This window comes from Antechinus flavipes, chromosome 5 (assembly GCF_016432865.1).
Source record: "Antechinus flavipes isolate AdamAnt ecotype Samford, QLD, Australia chromosome 5, AdamAnt_v2, whole genome shotgun sequence".
NCBI lineage: Eukaryota > Metazoa > Chordata > Mammalia > Dasyuromorphia > Dasyuridae > Antechinus > Antechinus flavipes.
In genome coordinates this window covers 188715147-188737219 of record NC_067402.1, presented here as the reverse complement: position 1 = coordinate 188737219, position 22073 = coordinate 188715147, and the positions used below count along the sequence as shown (strand labels likewise).

Genomic DNA, 22073 nt, shown 5'->3' with positions numbered 1-22073 from the left:
AAATGGCCCTTCTTCTTTTTGGAAAGTTTCCAAGTGAATGCATCTTCAGATTTACTTTAAAACACTGGAATCCATAGGATATTTTGTTTTGTTTTTTACTAGTTTTTAACCAAAAATTTTTAAAGTTTTAAAAAATGTTTTTCATTTTTAAAATATCACTGTTATTTTTTAATCATTACTCTCCCATAGGAAATATCTTTATGACCAAAACAAAACCGTTAAAAGAACAAATCTACACATTGACCATGTCTGATAATATATACATTATTATGCATCCATAATATGCCATCTTTTTTTCTAGAAAGAGTCCATTTATTCTTCAGTCCTTAAGCATTAAGATCATTACAATAATCTAAATCCCAATATCTTTTAGTTCAACCAAAGATCTTAAAGCAACTTACAGACTAGGAAATACATACTCTAGGGCTACACTATAATGTTACAATAATATTCACTATCTGGTGGAATTCCCCCCCAAAACAGATAGCTTTGAATGCCCCACCTGGGACAATTCAGATGGCAATTTGTCCAAAAAAAAAAAAAAGTTATCCCAATAATATGGCCACAAAATTAGCCTAACTCTAAGTCCTTAGAATCTTAGTTTTCCTAAGCTCAAGTTGTATCTGTAGTTGGATTCAAACCTAGTTATGTTGCCAAAGTTAATAGAAAAGATAAGGGTCTGGACCTAACCAGAGTCAAAGTGATGGATGTATTAAGATGAGAAATAACACTATAAGCAAGCACTTAACTTGTAAAAGGAAAGGAGGCCGGTAGATAGTAACCATTGAGATCTGAATTAGATGATAAATTTTTAGTTAAAATTAAAGGAGGAAAGGTGATGGCAGGGATGGCAGTAGAGGAAGAGTTGGAAGTGACAATATGGAGCAAGGAGTATTCCAACTCACCCAGCAGTGAAGGAGAAAAGGGTATGAGGGAGAAAAAAATACAACCAGAATTAGAAAAGATGGCCAGGGATGCAGTATCTTCCAAAAGGAGTCAGGTTCCAATAAATGCCAAAGATAGAAAGTGCATGAAAGAAAGACATCTAAAATGGAAAGAAATTTGCTAATTATAGACTAAATAGGGATCCAGAATAAATATAGCCTGCTATGATCTAATTATAGACTAAATATAGATATAATATAAATACAGATCCAGTCTATATCCAGACTAAATATAGATATTTGCTAATTATAGACTAAATATAGATCCAGGACGGGAAGATATTGAGTGGGGTATTGTAGGAATAGGATTGGGGTGGCAGGGAGATTCAGAGTTAAAAAAAAAAGGGATGAGAATTGTATAAACATTGGGAAAATAGAGCTTATGGTAACAGATGACTAAGGAATAATTTTTCAATTCATCTATTCTATATAAAATTCTCACTCCTCAAATTTAGATACTAATTTCCATAATTCCCTTAAGCATTATTTGTTCTATTTGGCAGAGGGAGAAACTCAGAACCAGTGAAGTTTTAAGTAATTTATCCAGTATATCAGAGGACAGGTTAATCTTAAAAGAAGTATGAGAAATTACAAATGACTAATTACAAGATCACAATCTCAAACTGTAGGAATGCAATGCAGATCTCAGCACTGAACACAATCAGTTTATGGTAACCTAGTCTAATTTATTCCCCTTCTGACTAATAAAAGCACACCTCTTCCAAGTATGTACCTTTCCTGAGAACGTCAGTTTGATCTGAGAATTCCACGAGCGTAGGGATTTGCTCCACAATGAAGAGTGTCTCATTGGCAAGACTATCATTTAACTTCACTCTTTTCAGATCAAGAATCATGTACTGGTTGTTATAAGTACCTGAGATGGAGAAGAACATAGAGGAATGATATTGGCTGCCATTATTGGCTATCTTGAAACAAAAGATATGCGTATATTGTGATACAAAGAAAAATTGACAGGAAATCATTTATAAGGTTACTTACCAGAGTTGTATCTTGAAAAGATATTTGCCCACCTCTTTCCACCATCTGCCATCATGTTGGCAATACGGACCCTTTGCCAGGCCAAAAGAGATTCTGGTACCACCTGTTTTAGCAGGCTATAGTTAAATACGGTATTGGTGGTCTGCAGCATGACCAAACCACTGCTGAGAATATAAAAATCATCCAGGGATTCCAAAAATCCTACAGAAAAATAAATAGCATAGAATCATCTTTATTTTGCCAGATTATATAGTCACAAAATACTCTGTAGAAGTTAAATGCTAATTACTTTTTTAATTGAAGTTTTTTATTTTCAAAACATATACAAGAATAATTTTTCAACATTGACCCTTGAAAACCTTTGTATTCCAATCCCCCCCTTTTCTCCCATCCCTTCCCCTAGATTAAATGCCAGTTACTTAATGTTAACTATATTCAGGGGTATGCTGCAACCAGCTTGAGTAAGATTATTGAATTTTTAACTTGAGCATTTACACTGCAGAAATTGGCAAATGGTACAAACCAGGGCTTGATTTATTCTATTGCTGTCCAAACTTGAGAAAATGATGGAGAAAATGTCAATAATACAAATTGAACTTAAAAGTATGTCATTCATACATCCTCTCCACCTCCTGCCCCAAGCTTGCTTGTTAAACATTCACAAACAGATGAAGGGATCTGTTGAGTTATGGTAGGAGAATGTATGGGTCTGCCCCTTCTCTTTCACCCTTGACAGACTTCTTGTCATCCATTTGGCACCGAAAACAGAAAGACAGGACAGTCATCAAGAAGCTGGCAAATGAGCAAGTCATAGAAAGTTGGGGAAATCGGATTTCTTGGATTTTCAGTAGCTCTGGAGCTCAGAGCCTGAGCCTTTCTGACGGCAATGATGGGGGGAGGCAAGGAGACAAGAGCTAAGCTGCCAGCCCAGTCTGCAGGGATCCTCACTGCTGGGAAGCCCTCCAGCTATCCAGGAGTGCAAAGGAAAGGTGAGCAGAAACAGGCAAAGGTTCTCTCATCGACTCTGTTTTTCTGTCTAAATGCTGAAGTCTCTCTAGAATAAGGGTCCAAGTTGCGCTTCCTATGGCCTGAGAGTATCAGACAGAATCGTAGGAGACCAGCAGGCTTGGGGAGTGAAGGTTCTAGACAAGAATGACTCATTTTTTTTTTATTTTTTGCCTTTTTCTCTCTATAATAAAAGTAATGACCATAAAATCCTTTGCCTGCATCTAATGAATACGAATGATTAGGACTAAGAAAAAGAAGATGCCGGATGTGGAATGAAAAGGTAGCAAACCACACATCTTTCATATTTTAATAATCTTGAGCAATATTTTATATCCATGTCTAGTTTCTTTGTTATGTGGAAACAAGAATATAGGAATGTCCTCTAGTGGCCAGTGTGAATATTACAGTCTTTTATTTCATTTTATTATTTATTTGCTTTTATAATAATAGCTTTTTATTTTTCAAAATACATGCCAAAATAATGTATATTTCCAACATACGTCCTTGTAGTCTTGTGTAGTCTTTTATTTTAACGAGGCTTGTGAAGTCTTTTATTTTAACAAGGCTTGCGTAGTCTTTTTTATTTTATTTTTATTTTAACAAGGCTCTTCGGGGCAGGTGCTTTGACAGTGCTGAGATTACTGGGTTGTGGCTGTAGTATATCACCATCTGGTGGACAAATACATATTACAGTATATTCTTTTGTTAAGCAGCTGGAAGCCTGTTTTATCCAGTCCTAACCTCTCAGCTGGCTTCCCCTCTTTGATCTCCAACTGTCTGCTGAACAGTCAGTGCTCTAGAACTGGATATTCTCTAGCCATTTTCATCTCAATATATCCAAACAGGAACTCATCATCTTTCACCACAAACCCTTCCCTCTTCCTAATGACCTTATTATAATGTGTTTTTTTTTGTCCCTACCCCATCTGTTGCCAAGTCCTGTTAATTCTACCTTTTTATTATCTCTGATTTGTGTCTCCTCTCCTCTGTATATAAATAACCTTTCTCTCCTCCAACACCGCAACTCTCTGGTTCAGGCTCTCTTTCTTCACTTCGTGTCTAGATTTTTACAGTTTCCTCGCGGTTAATCTCCCTACCTTAAGTCTCTCCCTATTACCACCTGTCCTCTATTCAGCTGAAAAAGGGGACTTCCACTTTGGTCTGACCTTATTATCCATCTAGTCAATAAATTATGTCATCTCCCAACTGCTTTTAGGATAAAATATAAACTATAGAATAAAATATAAAAACCCCTATTTAATTCTTCTGGTAAGGTCATATACTGGTTTAACCATTATCAAATACAATTTGTAATTATGTTTAAAAAGTTACTAAAATGTTCACATTGATAAATTAACAAAGACTTGTTAAGTACATAGAAGCAAATGTGGTACACTGGAAAGTTTTTGTTTCTTTTTTATTAATTTCTCCTTTGAGTTTCAGAATTTCTCATTTTTATTTAATTGGGGTTTTTTATTTTTCTAGCTTTTTTAGTTGCATGCCTAATTCACTGATCTCCTGTTTCTCTATTTTATCCATGTAGTTAGAGATATAAAATTTCCCTAAGAACTATATTGGCTGCATCCCATAGGTTTTGGTATATTGTCTCATTATTGTCATTCTCTTGAATGAAATTATGGATTGTTTATGTGATTTATTGTTTGACCCACTCATTCTTTAGAATTATATTATTTAATTTCTAATTGGTTTTTAGTTTATCTTTCGCTGGTCCTTTATTGAGTTAATTTTTATTGCATTATGGTCTTAAAAGGAAGCATTTACTATTTCTGCCTTTTTGCATTTGATTGTGAGGTTTTTATGTCATAATACGTGGTCAATTTTTGTGTAGGTGCCATATATTGACGAGAAAAAAGGTGTATTCCTTTCTATCCCTATTCAATTTTCTCCTGAGGTCTATCACATGCGGGTTTTCTAGGATCCTATTAACCTCCCTGGTTTCCTTCTTGTTTATTTTGTGGCTAGTTTGTCTGAGAAGAGAAGATTGAGGTCTTCCACTAATACAATTTTGCTGACCATTTCTTCTTAAAACTGGCTTAAAATCTTCTCTGAGAATTTGCCTGCTCTTCTACTTGGTACATACATATTTAGTATTGTTACTACTTTGTTATTTATGCTACCCTTTATCAAGATGTACTTTCCTTCTTTATCTCTTTTAATAAGATCTATTTTTACTTTTGCTTTATCTGAGATCTGAATTGCTATCCCTGTTTTTTTTTTTAACTTTAACTGAAGTGTAATAAATTCTGTTCCAGCTTTTTACCTTTATTCTGTATGTGTCTCTCTGTGTCAAATGTTTCTTGTAAACAACATATTGTAGGATTCTGTTTTTTAATCCACTCTGTTATTTGGTTTCATTTTATGGGAGAGTTCATTCCATTCACATTCACAGTTATTACCAGCTCTGTATTTCCCTTCATCCTATCTTCTCTCCTGTATAAACTTTTGTTTCCTCTTTCCACTTTGTCCTCAGTTGTGTGGGATTTTTTTAACGTGCCCCCCACTCCATTACCTTACCTCCTATCACCACTCCCCCTTCTCTTAGCAATGTTTTTTTTTTTTTAAACCCAATTCTTCCAATTCTAAATCTATGTTCCTATGTGCCAAGTATTATGTTGGGTGCTGGAGATATAAAGTAATCCCTGCCTTCAAGGACTCTATACTCTATTGGGTACGAGCAGCTGTTGGATCATACAGAAAATGAAGCTTGACTTAAGTTTTGAAAGAAACCAGAGCTTGTAAGACATAAAGAGTGAAAAGGGAGTGCATCCCTGGCAATGGGAGTATAAAGTAATGGAGGCAAGAAATCATGTTGTTGATGGGGAATAGTAAGAAGATCTGGTTGAGTGGACTATTGCCCAGCTTCTTAAACTGTGGTTTGTGACCCTATTTGAGGTCATATAACTGAATGTGGGGTTGTGAAATTATGAATTTTTTTATCAGCAAATGTTTGATTTGTATACCTATTCTATATACTTATATATTTGGAGTCACGCAAAGCTTTCTTAGGTGAAAAGGGATCATGAGGGAAAAAAAGTTTTTAAAGAAGTTCTGGGACAACTAGGTGGATAGAGCACCAGCCCTGAAGTCAGAAGGACCTGAGTTCAAATCTGATCTCAGACACTTAACACTTCCTAGCTGTGTGACCCTAGGCAAGTCACTTAACCCCAACTGTCTCAGAAAAAAAAAAAAAAACTCTAATAGGCAGACTTTCAGGAGAAAATCTTCTTTAATGAGATGATAATTATCCCTATGGAAAATAATGAACTCAACAAATGAGAACGTATGGATAAGGGAGCTCTACATATAGAGCATAGAGAGCCATGGAGTACCTCTCCTAGTTAAGGGTGGGATGGGGGCATCCGTTGAACCAGGAGTTCAGAGACAGATAAAGTCCCACATATTCTAAAATATTCATTTACATTTTGTGTGTGTGTGTGGAAAGAAATGCATCCATTTGCATCCATCAGTTGGGGAAGATATGGCATCTGAATGTTATGGAATATTATTGAGAAATGACAACTATGACAAACTGATTAAGTAAGCAGAACCAGGAAAATGATAGACACAATTAATGGGAAAAAACAACAATAAAATAAAACCGAACAATGTATAATTATAATGATGAAGTTGACTCCTCCCTGGAAAAGAGTCTAGAATGTATTTAACACTGTAATTGTTGTACTGAGAAATGCAGACAAAGTATTTCAACATGGTCCCTAGCCTTAAGGAATTGGCAAGTTAACTGGAAGGCCAAAATGAAAAGACACAAATCAATTAGAAGCAGCATGAAGGAATGGATGGGTCCAGGGTCATGAAGATTTAGCTTTCAGTCCTGCCTATGATACAACCAATCGCACGATCCTGGATAAGGAACTTATTCTTATTAACTTAATTCTTCTTATTATTCTTATATTAAAGAATAAGTTCCTTACGCTCTCCGTGCCTCTCTAAACTGGAAATCACAGGAGTTACTAATTTGTATTGGTTAAGGAAATTTTCCACATAGGGAGTTGCCCACATTGATAAAATCCCAGGTCTATTACACTCTCCCCTCTCACTCCTGAAAGTATGAAGAGCAATTTTTGTTACCAGGTCAAATGGCTTTCAATCTGAGACCCTGGGCTGCCAGAAGTGGGACTGGACCAGGGGACAATTCATTTGAGGTTAGGAAGTAGACCATTTGGTCACTTCTTTTAACTTCTTGCTAACGAGGCACTAACCTCAGTTCTTTCTTCTGTGGGAGGGTGTTTTCAGTGCTCTGGGGCACTGACAGCCCTGTCCTAGTTATGGGCTTCCATCCTAAGCACTGGTGAATGATTCAAAGACAAAGACAAAACATTATCTTTATCTACTAAGGAAATACAATGCTGTACAGATAAATAAAATACAAAGGAAGGACTGGAGGAGACTAGGAAGAGATCAGGGGTCTACAAGAAAATTTGAGGATGATTTGGGAAAAACTTAGTCTGAGCCTTGAAGGTTCTTTGAAGGCAGGGACTGTCTTGTTTTTCTTCTTCTGCAGTATGAATGAATGACAATTTAAAAAATATACTAAGGTGGAGTCAGAAATTCCTGAATTAAAAAATCCTGTCTCAGATACTTACAAGTTATATGTTCCTGAGTGAGTCACTTAACTTCTGCCTCAGTTTCCTTGTCTGTAAAATGGGGATAATAACAGCACCTACCTTGCAGCGTTGTTGTAAGGCTCAAATGAGATATTTGTGAAGCACTTAGCACAGTACCTGGCACATCGTAAACACTATATAAATGTTGTCATTGCCATTGTCATTGCTATTATTATTATGCTAAGCATGGAAATTGCAAATACAAAGGCAAAACAGTCCCTACCCTCAAGGAACTTATAGTCTAAAAGGTGATGCCTACTGAGGAGTAGTGGCCAAGGTGAAGGTGTTTGGGCTTGAGAAGTCACAGGGAAGTCACAGGGCATCCATGGGAGAGCTGATTGACCCATCCCTTCTAGGAACCATGACAACAGTTACATTGTGCATTGTTGAAAAGATGAAATTATGGGAAGTGTCTCTTTTGATAAGAGATTTCTTTTTGAGTAGATCTGTGATTTCATTAGCCTAAGTATTTACTGAGAAAGAAAATCTTTATTAATGAAGATTTTTATTCATTCTACAACTGAATGAAGAAGAAAGATGGGAAATGAGAGGATGTTCCTTCCTGGAGATGAGAATATGTAATTAGGGGAAATTAAGTCAATTAAGCAAATGTGATCTCTGCATAGGAAGAGATGGGAGTTTATATGATAGAAGTAGATAAGTAATAATAATAGCACACATATGGTATATGGATTACCTGTTTTACCCTTTATAGATGAGAATGCTAAGAATCAGAGAGATTAAATAGGACATATAAGGCTAGTACCAGAACCAGGATTTGAACTCAGGTCATTACACTTTCTACCATGCTGTACACTGATACATACCCCCTCTTTTCCCTTCCTTTCATTCCTCCTAAATTCATGTCTATATAACTGAATTGCCTTATGGGGCCATCCCAGGAAGTTTGTACCTAGAACTCTCCAGAAAATTTTTGGGACCTGGTAACTCAGCATTTGGTCACACTAGAGATGACAAATTTCCTGACTGCTTCTGACTCAGAGCTGAAAGATGTGGGTGAGATTTTTAGTGGCATATTGTATTTAAGAGCTGGGCTGGCAGTCAAGATAATCTGAACTTAAATTCAGACCTTTGGAAAATCATTTTTAAAAACCTCAAACTATTTGCCTCAGTTTCCCCATCTGAAATTTCCCCATCTGAAAATGGGGATAATAATAATAATACTACCTACTTCTCAGGTAGGTTTTGAGAAAAAATGATATAATATTTGTAAAACAGCACAGTGCCTAGCACATAGTGGGCACTTAATAATAATAAATGCTTCCTTGCTTTGAAATGACAGTGATTCCCTCGTTGGTTGTGAATTGGAGAAAATAATGAAGCAGTACACCTTTTAAAAGAAGACAAAACTTTGGGTTTGGTCTCTGCTTGAACTTCCCAGTGATGAGAACATTCAGTTTTGCTATAATGTTACATATATCACCTAAAAACTACCATATGATGCAAAATTAGGCAATAAAAGCCCCGGGGTTTATGGGGGAAAAGAGATTGGGGCACATCATTCAAAATCTTTGTCAGGGACAAACACCCACAAAAACACGAATTTCATATAACATTAGCACAGTTTTATGCATGTTCACTGGATACAAATACATAAATACTATAATAAATGATGGTGACATCCATTGTGGTCATGGCAGAAGGTTGGGGACGGGAGTGTACCGGCTTGCCTCTGCCCACCTGGACCTACTGTCCAGAAGATATATAATAAATATAGCACTTTACCTGAAAAAAAGGCCTGAAATTTGTGGAAATAAGGAATGCACTTTGTAGACTATGAGTTACTATGAAGTGTTTTGATTTTCTGAATTCTTGCAGTTTCTCACAGACAAAATTGCACATAAACAAACTCAAAATTTGTGTTATGCTCAAATTGTTCCCTAACATATCAAATTGCACTGGATCAATTACATATTTTCAAAACAAGTTATAGCAGAACTAATAGTACTGTACTCTGTCTCTGGGTCTCTGTGAGGGAATTGGTGGATAGGCCGTGTTCTCCCCCAATTGCCATTCCCATATGGACCACAGACTCAATTAGGCAACCTTAAACATGGACCTCTGGCAGCATTTTCTGTTTTGGGTTTCCTTTCTTTAGTAGATAATCAAATGTTAACTTCGAGGCAGACATGATTAAACTTACTTGTGACCTTGTGGTCTGAAGATGCTGGGTCACATGGCGCTTGCTGTCAGGAAGGGAAATTTTAGGACCAAAAAAGACAGAAAAGAATGAACCTAGTTTGGATCTTATGCCTGGTCTAGAAAAGATGGAGCCCTTAAAGAGAGGGAGTGGATATAGAGGTAGAGGTTAGGATTAGCAGCATTTCTTTAATATTATACATCCATGCTATAAAAGGCAATATGGTCTCACGAAAATACAAAAACACTCAGCTAGCACATACCATATATGAACTACATACAAGTAATGGGGCAAGCGAATTGGATGTCACTGGACAAAGTGAGTCATCAGAAGGTACATATTCTGACAGGGTGGAGCTCAGGAAATCATCTTACACCCAGTTAGTCAGCAACAGTGTGGAAGATGGGATTTTTGGAGCTATTTGAAAGAAAGAGAGATCATCATAAAATGAGAGGGTCAGATATTTTAAATAGGCTGTGGGTTTGAGAGAAGGAAGGCTGCAAAACAGTGGTAGACTTTTCTAACAAGTGAACTGTGATTAAATTTGCCAGCAAAAATGGATTGAATAGGATAGTAAATGTGGTTTGATACGAGACTGTTCCCTTCTGAAATGTAAATATGCATATTGTAGCTAGAAAGTCTTAACTTTAAATTGCAAGGAGCAAAGCCAGTGAAACCCATAATTGAATCACAGACAATTCCATAAATTAAAAAATTATTATTGAGTATCTACTAATTTCAAAACATGTCCATGCACTGCAGAAAATGCAAAAGTGACATGGTCCTGTCCTTTAAGGGTCTTTCTTTAGCAGAAATGGGCGAAGTCCACAAATAATGGGAGAAGGGAGAAGAAGAATAGAGAGAACAGTACTAGTCAAGATGGATCCAGGGGATGTATTTAGGAAGCAGAGCAAGGTAAAGCTCAGAATTCATAGTAGGAAAGTCACAAATATTTATATTTATTTAGATATTTCTTCTATATATAGTTGGATTATAAATCTATAAGTTAAATATATACTTATAGAAATACATCTATGTATATATCTATAGATGAAATCAATTTGTACATAAAACTATTGGTGTATAAATATGTATACATGTAAGTACATTTGCACATGTGTATGCTAACATACTTAATATATGTATACTTAGATGTGTTATTGCACACATGCATGTCTACAGGTATATTTTAACCCATCAATTTAATCATATTTTAGATTAAAAAACACCAACAGATTTAAACACATGCAAGGAAGTTGTTCCTAAAGGAAGATGTTTTTTGGAGGCTTCTTGTATTGTCTTAGACCATTGTCCCTTCTTTCAAAAAAAGAAGACCCAAGCAGCAATGATAATTACCACAACTGAAATCAATGCTCACTCATTCTTATTATTCTAAGGCAGGAAAGATTTGAGCCCATTTGCCCTGGGGTGCTGGGACTCTGCTGATGCACTAGCTGTTTGCACGCAAATTCCCTGAAACACATGTGAAAGCATCCAAGAAAAAACTGGATGCGAGCTGAGTGAAATCTGAGCTTCATGGGAATCATTATTCCTGGAATGCTTCAATTCAATGAACAATAATCTGAAAATTTTCCAACTTATGTTTCGACATCTGTGGTTCTATTCACTTTCCTGAACAAGAAAAACTTCCAAGAATTGCCAGTGGATCTTATGAGTTAGATTTTTAAGGGTTGTCCATTATAGAAATGTTCTCTGCTCATGTAAATCAGCAAGCTCACCTTTCTTAGGTAAGAGAAATTTAGAGTTTTAGAGAATTTCCTGGTATAGGTAAAGAGACTTGCAGATGTCAGAGACAGTACTTGAATTCAGGTTTTCCTGACAGAAGCAGTTTTTTTAATATACTATGCCACTTTCTTTCACTAGTATTCTGAAATGAAAAATATTTGACCATAAAATCATATAGTTGCATGAACATACACGTAAATACATATATACAAAGAAATCTGTACAGACTAATCCTTGATGAAATATGATCAGAATTATCTTGCCTCCTTATGGCTGATGTACTGCCTCAGCAATGAAAGATGAAGGCATTTTGGAATAATGAAATAATCTTTCCTTTATTGATCTCTTAGTCCCATGACTCTGGCAGGGAAGGGAAAAGAGAAAGAGAGAGAGAGAAAGAGAGAGAGAGAGAGAGAGAGAGAGAGAGAGAGAGAGAGAGAGAGAGAGAGAGAGAGAGAGAGAGAGAGAAAGAGAGAGAGAGAGAGAGAGAGAGAGAGAGAGATTTAGCTTATTCTCTTTTCTTTCTCTGAAATGTATGAAAAATACTTTTCTTGCCTTGGGTTTTCCTCACACTTACAAACAGCAAACTTTGTAAACAGAGATAAAATCAAGGTAAAGATAATAACAGATTGAAAAACTGTGGTAAATAGGAGAGATAAAAAACCAAAATTTATAAGAAACTGTTAAACTATTCAACTATAATTCTAAGTAGATTCCCTAATTGTTTTAATTGTAAATCATTTTCCTTTGTCACAAGACAGAGTTCAGTATGGAAGATGGTAGAAAATGACTGATCAAAGAAAAAAGATATAAGTAAAATATATTGTAGAAAAATATAAAATGTTCATGCTCACTAATAATCAAAGAAATGCGAATTACAACCATTTTGAGATACAATAATGCCCATCAAATTAGCAAAAATTATTAAAGTGGCAAGCCAATGTTGGTACAATTGTAGAGAAAAAGATAAGTGCATACCTTGTTGGTAGAATTGCAAACTCCTAGAATCTTTTTAGAAGGCAGTCTGGTAATACACTACAGAAGTTATAAAAAGAATCATATCCTTTGACCCATTTATTATCTTTCTTTTGTAAAGTATTATTAACTATTGATCAACAATGAAAGGCTTGCTTCTTCTCAGCAATTCAATGATCCAAAACAATTGCAATGGACTTTGGACAGAAAATGCCATCTGCATCCAGAAAAAGATGTAAAGAGACTGAATGTAAATCAACACATGCTATGTTCACTTCTTTTTTTCTTGGTTTTTAAAAAATTTCTCTCATAGTTTTTCCCTTTTGCTATTTTTCTTTCCCAATATGATTCATAAAGCAATGTGTATTAAAACTAACTTACTACAATAAAAAATTAGTTTTAAAAAAGATGTATCCTAAAAGTACTATCAAAAGGAAAAGTGAAGAGTTATGTATTCAAAGATTTTTATAGTCATTATTTATAATTGTACAATACTGGAAACAAAACGTGAATAGAGAAATGGCTGAATAAACTGTGGCATGTTTAAATAATGGCTATTATAATGTAATTTAGATTGATAAGTATGAGAAATATTAAGAAACAGTAGAAGTCTTTATGAAATAATTCAAAGTGAAATGAAAAGAATTAGAACAATAGAGATAATGTTGACAAAAAAAGCTCATGAGTATTGAGAATGACTAGGTGTCTGGACAGTTTGCATGTTGAAATTCCAGTTTTAAAAACTAGTGGGAAGGATTTCCAAGGAACAACCCTGAGCCCATCCCATTCCAAACATGTTGCCTAAGATCATAGTTTTTTGTGACTGCCATGTCATATCATTTAGTTATTAAACTTACAGTCCTCCAAAGTCCCTAAATATTTCTTTGAGAGCAGACAGGGAGAGAGTATCTATTATTAGCTTGTACTTGTAAAGTTGGCATTTTGAACTTAAGCATATAGCTTTACCTTTATTCCCATTAAATGAAATGTAATTCATATTTAATAAATATTTAGCCCAATGTTCTAGCCTGCTCAAGATTTTTTTGATCTGGACTATATAATCCATGTTGGTTAATCTTTCTGCACTTGTTTAATTTGTGAATGTAATATTTATGCAATCATACCATCATCCAAATCACTGAAGATATTAAATAGCATAGATAAGCACAGATCTTAGAGGCATGGTCTCCTACATTGATAGCAACCAACAACTTTTTGGGTCTAGTCATTCAATCATCCTCTATGTTCACCTAATTTTACTATGGTCTGGCGCTCAACGTACTATTTTGTGCAGAGAACAGCCTGACAGACTTTGTGGCAAACCTGTTCTTGTGGAACAAGATGAAATCCTTCTCTGTGGTCACTGTTTCTTTGCCTTCATGTTCCTAACCTAGCCTTTTTAATGATAAGTTCTAAATATGTCCTAAGATTTTGTTAGGAATGGAATTTAAGCTTATTTTTTTGCAGCTATCTCTTTTCCTTTTTTGAATGCAATACCATTTGCCCTTTTCCCAGACTCATGACACCTTTTTCATTCTCCACAGTCTCCTCTCTTATCTTGTATTCCAAATTCCTATTACCCATCTACATGTTCAAATGTAAATATATGTCAAGTAAATTTGACTGGTTTTGTGGAGGATTCAAGTTAAATGTATTATAAATAATTTTTTTAAAAATTGCTAAAATAGGTTTTTCTAATAAAAGACACTATTCTCCTGGAAAATAAAGTCCATTACTTAGTTAAAAGGAGTGAGGATGAGATAGAAAATATGCCATCTTGCAGTCAGTCCACCACCTATAGCACATGGTGAACCTTTTCATTTCTGGCAATGGATTTTCCCCTCTTTCTACTTCAAAGTTCTCTCATTTCTCAAACCACCTAGATATTTTTCTTCCCTAAACAGTTTTCCTCGATTAAAAATTGAGCTTGCCTTTTTTTTTTTTTTAAAACTCATCCAATGGACGTTCTTTTCCAACTTGTCCTCAGTTTTCTTCTATGATTTCTGAATTCTAGATAAACTTCTTATGAATGAACTACGAGCTCTTATTTAACCATGGCAAAGTCCAAGAATCTACCTTGAGGGCAGTCCCATTCTATTAGGTGAATTCCACTCTGGAAATAGAAAAGATCTAAAAATGTCTCTCAAAATATGCTCAAATTGCTTATAATTACTATTCCCATGCATCAACAGTTCCTAAAAATGAAGATATTATCTTCCTACAAGTCCTTCTTTGGGATCACTGCTTTCTTGCCTACATGTCACTAAAAAGAAAACCTTCTATTGGTCCATATTTTAAGAACGGGGATCTAATGTTTGTATATATCAGTGAATGCACTAGTTCCAAATTAGATTCCTATGTATAGGGAGCCTATTATTTATTGTCCCTTTATTCCTTACTAATCCAAAAATCTAAAGTCTCTTAATTCATTCCAGGTTGTATTTTTAGATCCATCCTTCCCAATGTCATCCTACTATGGGTTCTCATCCCTAATAAGAATCCCAGAACAGTATTCCAAGATGTCATCTCATATATTATTTATTAGAGTCAACTTGATCTTATCAAAAGTGAGATACATTCAGCATATATTAATTATCTACAAGATGTTGTTTTTTTTTTTTTAATTATCAATCCAATAGTCAATTTGGCATTGTCCAGTCTTCCAAAAACTGGCACGATCTTTCACTGGACACCAGATGATACTCATCCTAAAAATGCTAATCTAAGGGCAATTCTAGTATCTCACACTGTGAGATACTTCCCCAAGAGAATATCCATACCTTCTCAGAGATAAAACAAACCTATTGAACACCTGGTAAGGACTGCTCTTTCAATCTTTTTATATCTGCTAATTAGTTACTTGACTGATCTGACTCTGTATGTTCTTACCCAACTTTCAGAAACAAACAGATAATTAAACATGAATGCTGATATTTTCTCTGCTAAGAAAAATGTTCTTTGGATTGGAGAAGACAACATAAATAGGTGAAAGGGGGTTGAAAGCCAAGATAAGCAGAGAAGATAATAGGAAAGCATCAGCTGTTCTTGATAAATTCAAATCACTGGGCTCAGGTAAACTACTTCTCAGATTATTGGAAATAAAACAAAAACCAAAAAAATGGCGATGTGATTATTGGGTCTTGTTTGGGTAAGATTATGGAGGATGAGTGAGGTATTAAAGATTAAAGAAGAGAAAATGTTCCAGTTTTTACGAATGGAAGAAGAGTTGATTCCATTGAATTCCAATTCCTGGCAAAATCTTGGTTGGATTATTAAACACAAGGTAATTGTGAATGTGAATGGGATGAACTCTCTCATAAAATAGCAGACTGAATTAAAAGCCAGAATCATACAATATGTTGTTTACAAGAAACACATTTAAAGCAGAGAGATACGTGCAGAGTAAAAGTAAAAGGCTAGAGCAAAATTTATTCTGCTTTAGCTGAAGTAAAAGAAAAGCAGGGGCAAAAACCATATAGAAGATACAATGAAATTATCAAATTGGTAAAGATGGACAAAAGACAAAACATAATACATGTTGGATAAATTGTGAGAAGAAATTAACTTATTGGTCACAATGTGAAGTCAGCTAATTACCGGGGGGGATATTTGGAAATATACTGAAAACAAAATCATTAAAATTTACATATCCTTTGACCTATGTAACTACTAAGCCACTCTAAAGAAACACAGGGGAAAGATTCCATATATGCAAAAACATTTATGGCAGAACTTTTTGTTGCAGCAAACAACTAGAAAACAAATGTCCATCAATTGGGCAATAGGTAAATAATTTGTGGCATGTGAATATAATTAAATATTGCACCATAAAAATAATAAATATTAAGAATTCAGAGAAATTTTGAGAGATTTATATGAAATGATGGAAAATGAAATAAGCAAAGCCATGTAAAAGAAAACAATACTGAAAACTATTAGATTTCTCAACAAAGCAATCACCAATCTTTCAGTATAAAAACTATTTATGAAATATGCTTTTCATCTCCCTGAAGAGAGGTGGTAAATTCTAGATGTAGAATGAGGTACCTGTTTTCAGACATGGCCAAAATGCTAGTTTCTTTTCCTTAACAAAATCATTTTTGCTATAAGGGAGAGTTCAATTAAGTTTGTACAAGATTTGGGGGGGAGGGCATTTATTGAAAAATGGCAGCAATGTAAAGAAAGGATTAATATTGAATTAATCTTGAAGCCAATTTTCTTTTATGACATGCTTACTAAACACAGATAAGGAGAATGCTTTAGATATGGTCTTATAAACATTTTAGCAAAACATTTAATAAAGTCTTTCATATGATTTTTGTGGGCAAAATAAAGAAATGAGGGGAGACTAATAAATGAATGGGAAGTAGAGAAATAGAGTGTAGACTTACAGTGTATCTGTATGTGTAGACTTATTTGAGGAGTTTGGCTTTGAAAAGGAAAGATCTAAGATATGAGTTTGACTGAATAGCAGAGTCAAATTAAAGGTCAGAGAAAGAAGCAGAGCCAGAACAGAGCAGTGATCAATAAAAATCCATTTGGGTTGCATGATGTTATAAACTGAGAGATGCAACTAGGATAGAGAATTGACCACAGAGCCAGAAAAACCGATATCCAAATCCTACTTGTGACACATACTAGCTGGTGACCATGGGTAAGTGACTTAACCTATCCGTATTCCAGAGAGAGTTCTTTCAGATTACAAGTTACAGATCAGATGTAGATTAGATGTTTTCTAAGAAATTTTTACTTTGCAAATTCCTGACACCACAGAAATATAGATCCTAAGGCTTTCTTCCTCCCTCAAAAATGAAAAAATAGCAAGGGAATAATTATTGGTGTGACTATTGTTATTATACAAAAACACCAGGCTGAGGGGAGAGGGGTGCTCCAAGATGGTGAAGAAGACACAAGTGTCATTCTAGGCTCCTTTTCTACCCTCACTACTAATTACCAAATTCAACCTCAGAAATAGTGCTTGACTGAGCACAGAATTCATGAATTCTGGGAGTATAACAAACTACCAGCCCAAGATAATTTGGAAGATCACCAGAAAAGGCAGGGGCAGTCTCTGCAGATGGAGAATTTGCAGGGAGGTCTCTACCACAGGTTGGCTGCTCTGCTTTGGTTGCAAAGGAGTAGATCAGCAGAGAAGTTACACAAATATCAAATGTAGTGTGTACTCCAAAAACCACCAGAATTTAATAGGACCTGGCCACATCCACCCAGCACCAGAAGTGACTCAGCACAGACCACAGCACAGCTTTGCAGCCACATTCTGAAGCGTGAAGCTTTTGCCCAGGGCAGCCCACACTTCTGCACAGAGGAAGGGGGTAGGGGGGCTTTGCCTGGAGCAGTGGAACTTCCACAGCATGGCTGTGCTTCCCAGGGCAGAAACATTTCTGGTGTGGGGCTCTTCCCAGGGCCCTTCCCCAGCTCAGCTGCTCTTAGCAGCCCGTTTGCAGGACAGCTACTGTCCATATGTCTATCCCTGTTCTACAGAGGAAGCTGGTAATCTCCTGGCCCTGAAGGCAGACCCTAAGGGCTTTTAAAAATGAGTAAAAAAGCCAAGAAAACTCTAACCATTGATAGCTTCTATATAGAAAGAGAGCAGGTTTTCAACCTCGAGGAGACTCATAACAGACAGTCTCCAGACAAAAGCCCAAAGGAGAATGTAACTGATCCCCATCACACAAGGCTCTCCTAGAAGAAATTATTAAAGATCTTAAAAGAGAGCTAGAAGAAAAATGGGGAAAGGAAAGAGAAGCTCTGCAAGAGAGTACAGAAAAGGCATAAACTCAGTAAAAGAAAAACTTGATAAAGTGGAAAAAGAAAACAACTTCCTAAAATGTGAATTGGAAAAGGTAAAGAATTCCCAGGGAAACAGAATTTGTGAATTGGAAAAAATTTAAAAACTCCCAGGAAAGTAGGATTTGTGAATTGGAAAAAGAAAATAACTCAGTTAAAAAAAAATTAGTGAAATGGAAAAAAATTCCATAGAGCAAAACAACTCATTTAAAAACTCAATTGGACATATATAGAAAGAAGTAAAAAAAAAAAAAAAAGCTAATGAAGAAAATAACTCATTAAAAATCAGAACTGAACAAATAGAAATGAATGATTCATTGAGACATCAAGAATCAGCCAAACAAAACCAAAAAAAAATGGAAAAATAGAAAAAAATGTTAAATATCTACTTGGAAAAACAACAGACCTGGAAAATAGATATAGGAGAGATAATCTGAGCATTGTTGGACTTCCTGAAAATTATGACAAAAAAAAGAGCCTAAACACTATTTAAGAGGAAATCATCAAAGAGAACTGCCCAGATGTAATAGAATCAGAAGGTAAAATAGGCATTGAAAGAATTCTTTGGACACCTTCTGAAAGAGATCCTGTGATGCCACAGTTCTTTTTTATTGTCCTGACTTAGTTTCCCTAATTATCCTGACTCAGTCCTGCTTCAGTTTCCCTGCTTCTCAATTCTGCAAAATCTCTCCTCCCTCTTTATCAGAACACTTGATAAGGATAAAAGATTTTATGTTTTAGAATATCAGAATGCCTCTCCCCATCCCAAGCTATTAGAATACCAGACACTGTCTAATCAAATCAAGATGCCTCTCCCCATGTCTGGGGTGCCTCCCCCTGATTATGTCATCTCATTTCTGGAGACTCACCCCACCCTGTCCGAGTCCGTTCTTGCTCTCAGCACTCTGACTCCGCCCCTGCCTCAGTCTACTCCCTGTGTCTGAGCCATGTGTACATATGTCTTTGAGAACTCACATTGTTTGCTGGATTCTTAGAGACTATAGTCTCATTCAGCTCTGGGACCAAACCATTGATACATCTGGTCCTAGAATATCTCTCCAATTAATAAATTATTAAACACTCTCTAATCTCTATCTTGGTCAGTTTCTCCAGCATTACAATCCTAAAATAAAAACTCCAAGGAATATTGTGGCTAAATTTCAGAATTATCAGACTAAGGAAAAAATATTACAAGCAGCCAGAAAAAAAAAAAAAAACAATTCAAATACCAAGGAGCCACAATAAGGATCACTCAGGATCTAGCTGCTTCCACATTAAAGAATTGAAGGGCCTGGAATCTGATATTCCAAAAGGCAAAAGAACTTGGAATGCAGCCAAGAATAAACTACCCAGCTAAGCTGAGCATTTTCTTCTACGGAAGAAGATGAACATTTAATGAAACAAGTGGATTCCATTGGCCCATCCTGCTTCCTCTTTGGGGAATTCCAACGAATGTGCAGGAGAAGATGTTTCATCACGCTCCCCAAACTGACATCCGTCCTGGAGACACTTTTACTCAGCAATGTGAAGGATGTCCCAATAGATCATGTGAGCCAGGGAGAGATAGGAGTGTGGGTTCTGATGAAAAAAACCAGAGCTAAACAAAAAAATTTGGCTTCCAACTATAGGACTCAAGAGAAGCAGAAAAAAAGTAAAAAGAACTCTTGAGAACTGTATTTCTGTTATGGGCTACATAAAGAGTGTGTGTATAATTTGATTTTACTGATAAATTATTAAAAAAAAAAAAGGGAAGTAGAAGTGTTAGAAAAAGGGAAAAGGGGAGATAAAAAGAGGGAAATTACATCCCATAAAGAGGCAAAGTAAACTTATCATCTCTGAGGGAATTTAGAGGGGAAGGAATGTTGTGTGAATCTTACTCTCATCAGATTTGGCTCAAAGAGAAAATAATAGACATATTCGGTTTACAGAGAAACTTCTCTCACCTCATTAAAAAGTGGGAGAGGAAAAAGGGAAAGGAAAAGAGTAATAAGGGAAGCATACAAGAAAGGGGAAGGGACTCAAAGCGTGTGGGAGGGATTCTAAAGAGGGAGAGTTGCGTGAGGCAAGTGGTGCCCATAAGTTTAATACTGGGGAGGGGGATAAGGGAGGAAAGAAAAGCATAATCTGGGAATAATAAGATGGTAGGAAATACAGAATTAGTCATTTTAACATAAATGTGAATAGGATGAACTCTCCCATAAAGTGGAGGTGGATAGCAGACTGGATCAAAAGTCAGAACCCTACAATATGTTGTTTACAGGAAACACATTTAAAGCAGGATGATACATACAGAGTAAAGGTAAAAGGCTGGAGTAGAATCTATTATGCTTCAGGTGAAGTCAAAAAACCAGGAATAGCCATCCTGATCTCAGATCAAGCAAAAGCAAAAATTGATCTAATTAAAAGAAATAAGGAAGGAAACTATATCTTGCTTAAGAGTACTACAGACAATGAAGCAATATCAATACTAAACATATATGCACCAAGTGGCATAGCATCTAAATTCCTAAAGGAGAAGTGGAGAGTTGCAAGAAGAAATAGACAGCAAAACTATAATAGTGGGAGAGCTCAACCTTGCACTCTCAGAATTAGATAAATCAAACCACAAAACAAATAAGAAAGAAGTTAAAGAGGTAAATAGAATATTAGAAAAGTTAGGCATGATAGATCTTTGGAGAAACCTGAGTGGAGACAAAAAGGAGTAAACTTTCAGCAGTTCATGGAACCTATACAAAAATTGGCCATATATTAGGACATGAAAACTTCAAAATTAAATGCAGAAAGACAGAAATAGTAAATGCATTCTTTTCAGATCACACTGCAATAAAAACTACATTCAACAAAAAATAGGGGTAAATAGAACAACAACAGAAAAAGACCAGGCTCTTAGAACTGATCCTAATATACTGTAACCTATTCAACATGTAAAGGACTGCTTGCCATCTGGGGGAGGGGGTGGAGGGAGGGAGGGGAAAAATCGGAACAGAAGTGAATGCAAGGGATAATGCTGTAAAAAATTAGTCTGACATGCGTTCTATCAATAAAAAGTTATTTAAAAAAAAAAAAACTGATCCTAACTCTTGGGGTTTTGTCTCCATGAATATTTGAGACTCAGAACTCAGACTCTCAGTGGAATCTCAGAAGAGATTGTTGAGCGAGCATGTGGGCTGTTCCAATACTTGGCAAACCAAGTTTTAATGGCATTTGCTCTCCAGTGCTTCCATGGTACCCCCGCTAGAAATGTCCAACTATGCTGGAACTTTCTCAGAGGAGCCCTACATCTTGTTGCCTCTGCATAGAGTCTTGATGGCTAAATGTGTCTTGGCCCTGTTTGTACTGTGCTGGTACTGGCTTTGCTGGAGATTGCCTTTCTTGCTATCTATGGACTTCTGGCTGACTTTTTATAGTTATGGGTTGGGAGCAGTCACTGTAATGTCTCATTGCATTTTTTGATCATTGTTTGATATGATGCAAATTTCAGGTTTTTACTGGAGTAAGTCTGTCTCCATGTTGGCCAGCTTCCACTATTTATCTCTGTTTTATGGGATTATTACTTGTAATCATCCATGATTTATAAGGTTTTATGAACAAGTTTGTACTCTAAACAATGTTGCCTTTGGCTGCCGTCTCTCATTGTTTTCAAAGTAAATCAAATATTTGTAGTTATGCAGGTTCTCAATCTACCTGTCAACTTCATAACTCAGTTTTCTCTCCCCCACTCTCCAATAGCTGATCTGTCGCCAAGCCCTGTCACTTCTACCTTTATAACATCTCTCATTATTTCTC

General features: G+C 35.9%; 1 protein-coding gene across 1 annotated transcript in view; it reads right to left on the bottom strand.

Annotated features, from left to right (window-relative positions):
- The window catches only part of PLBD1 (phospholipase B domain containing 1), a 77109-nt gene that overhangs the window by 8175 nt on the left and 46861 nt on the right, over positions 1-22073 (bottom strand). Inside the window, exons 7-8 of the mRNA XM_051963482.1 lie at positions 1944-2144; positions 1678-1818 (exon numbers count right to left, since the gene is read on the bottom strand). Coding sequence (XP_051819442.1) covers positions 1678-1818; positions 1944-2144 — 342 coding nt within the window. The remainder of the gene's footprint in view (positions 1-1677; positions 1819-1943; positions 2145-22073) is intronic.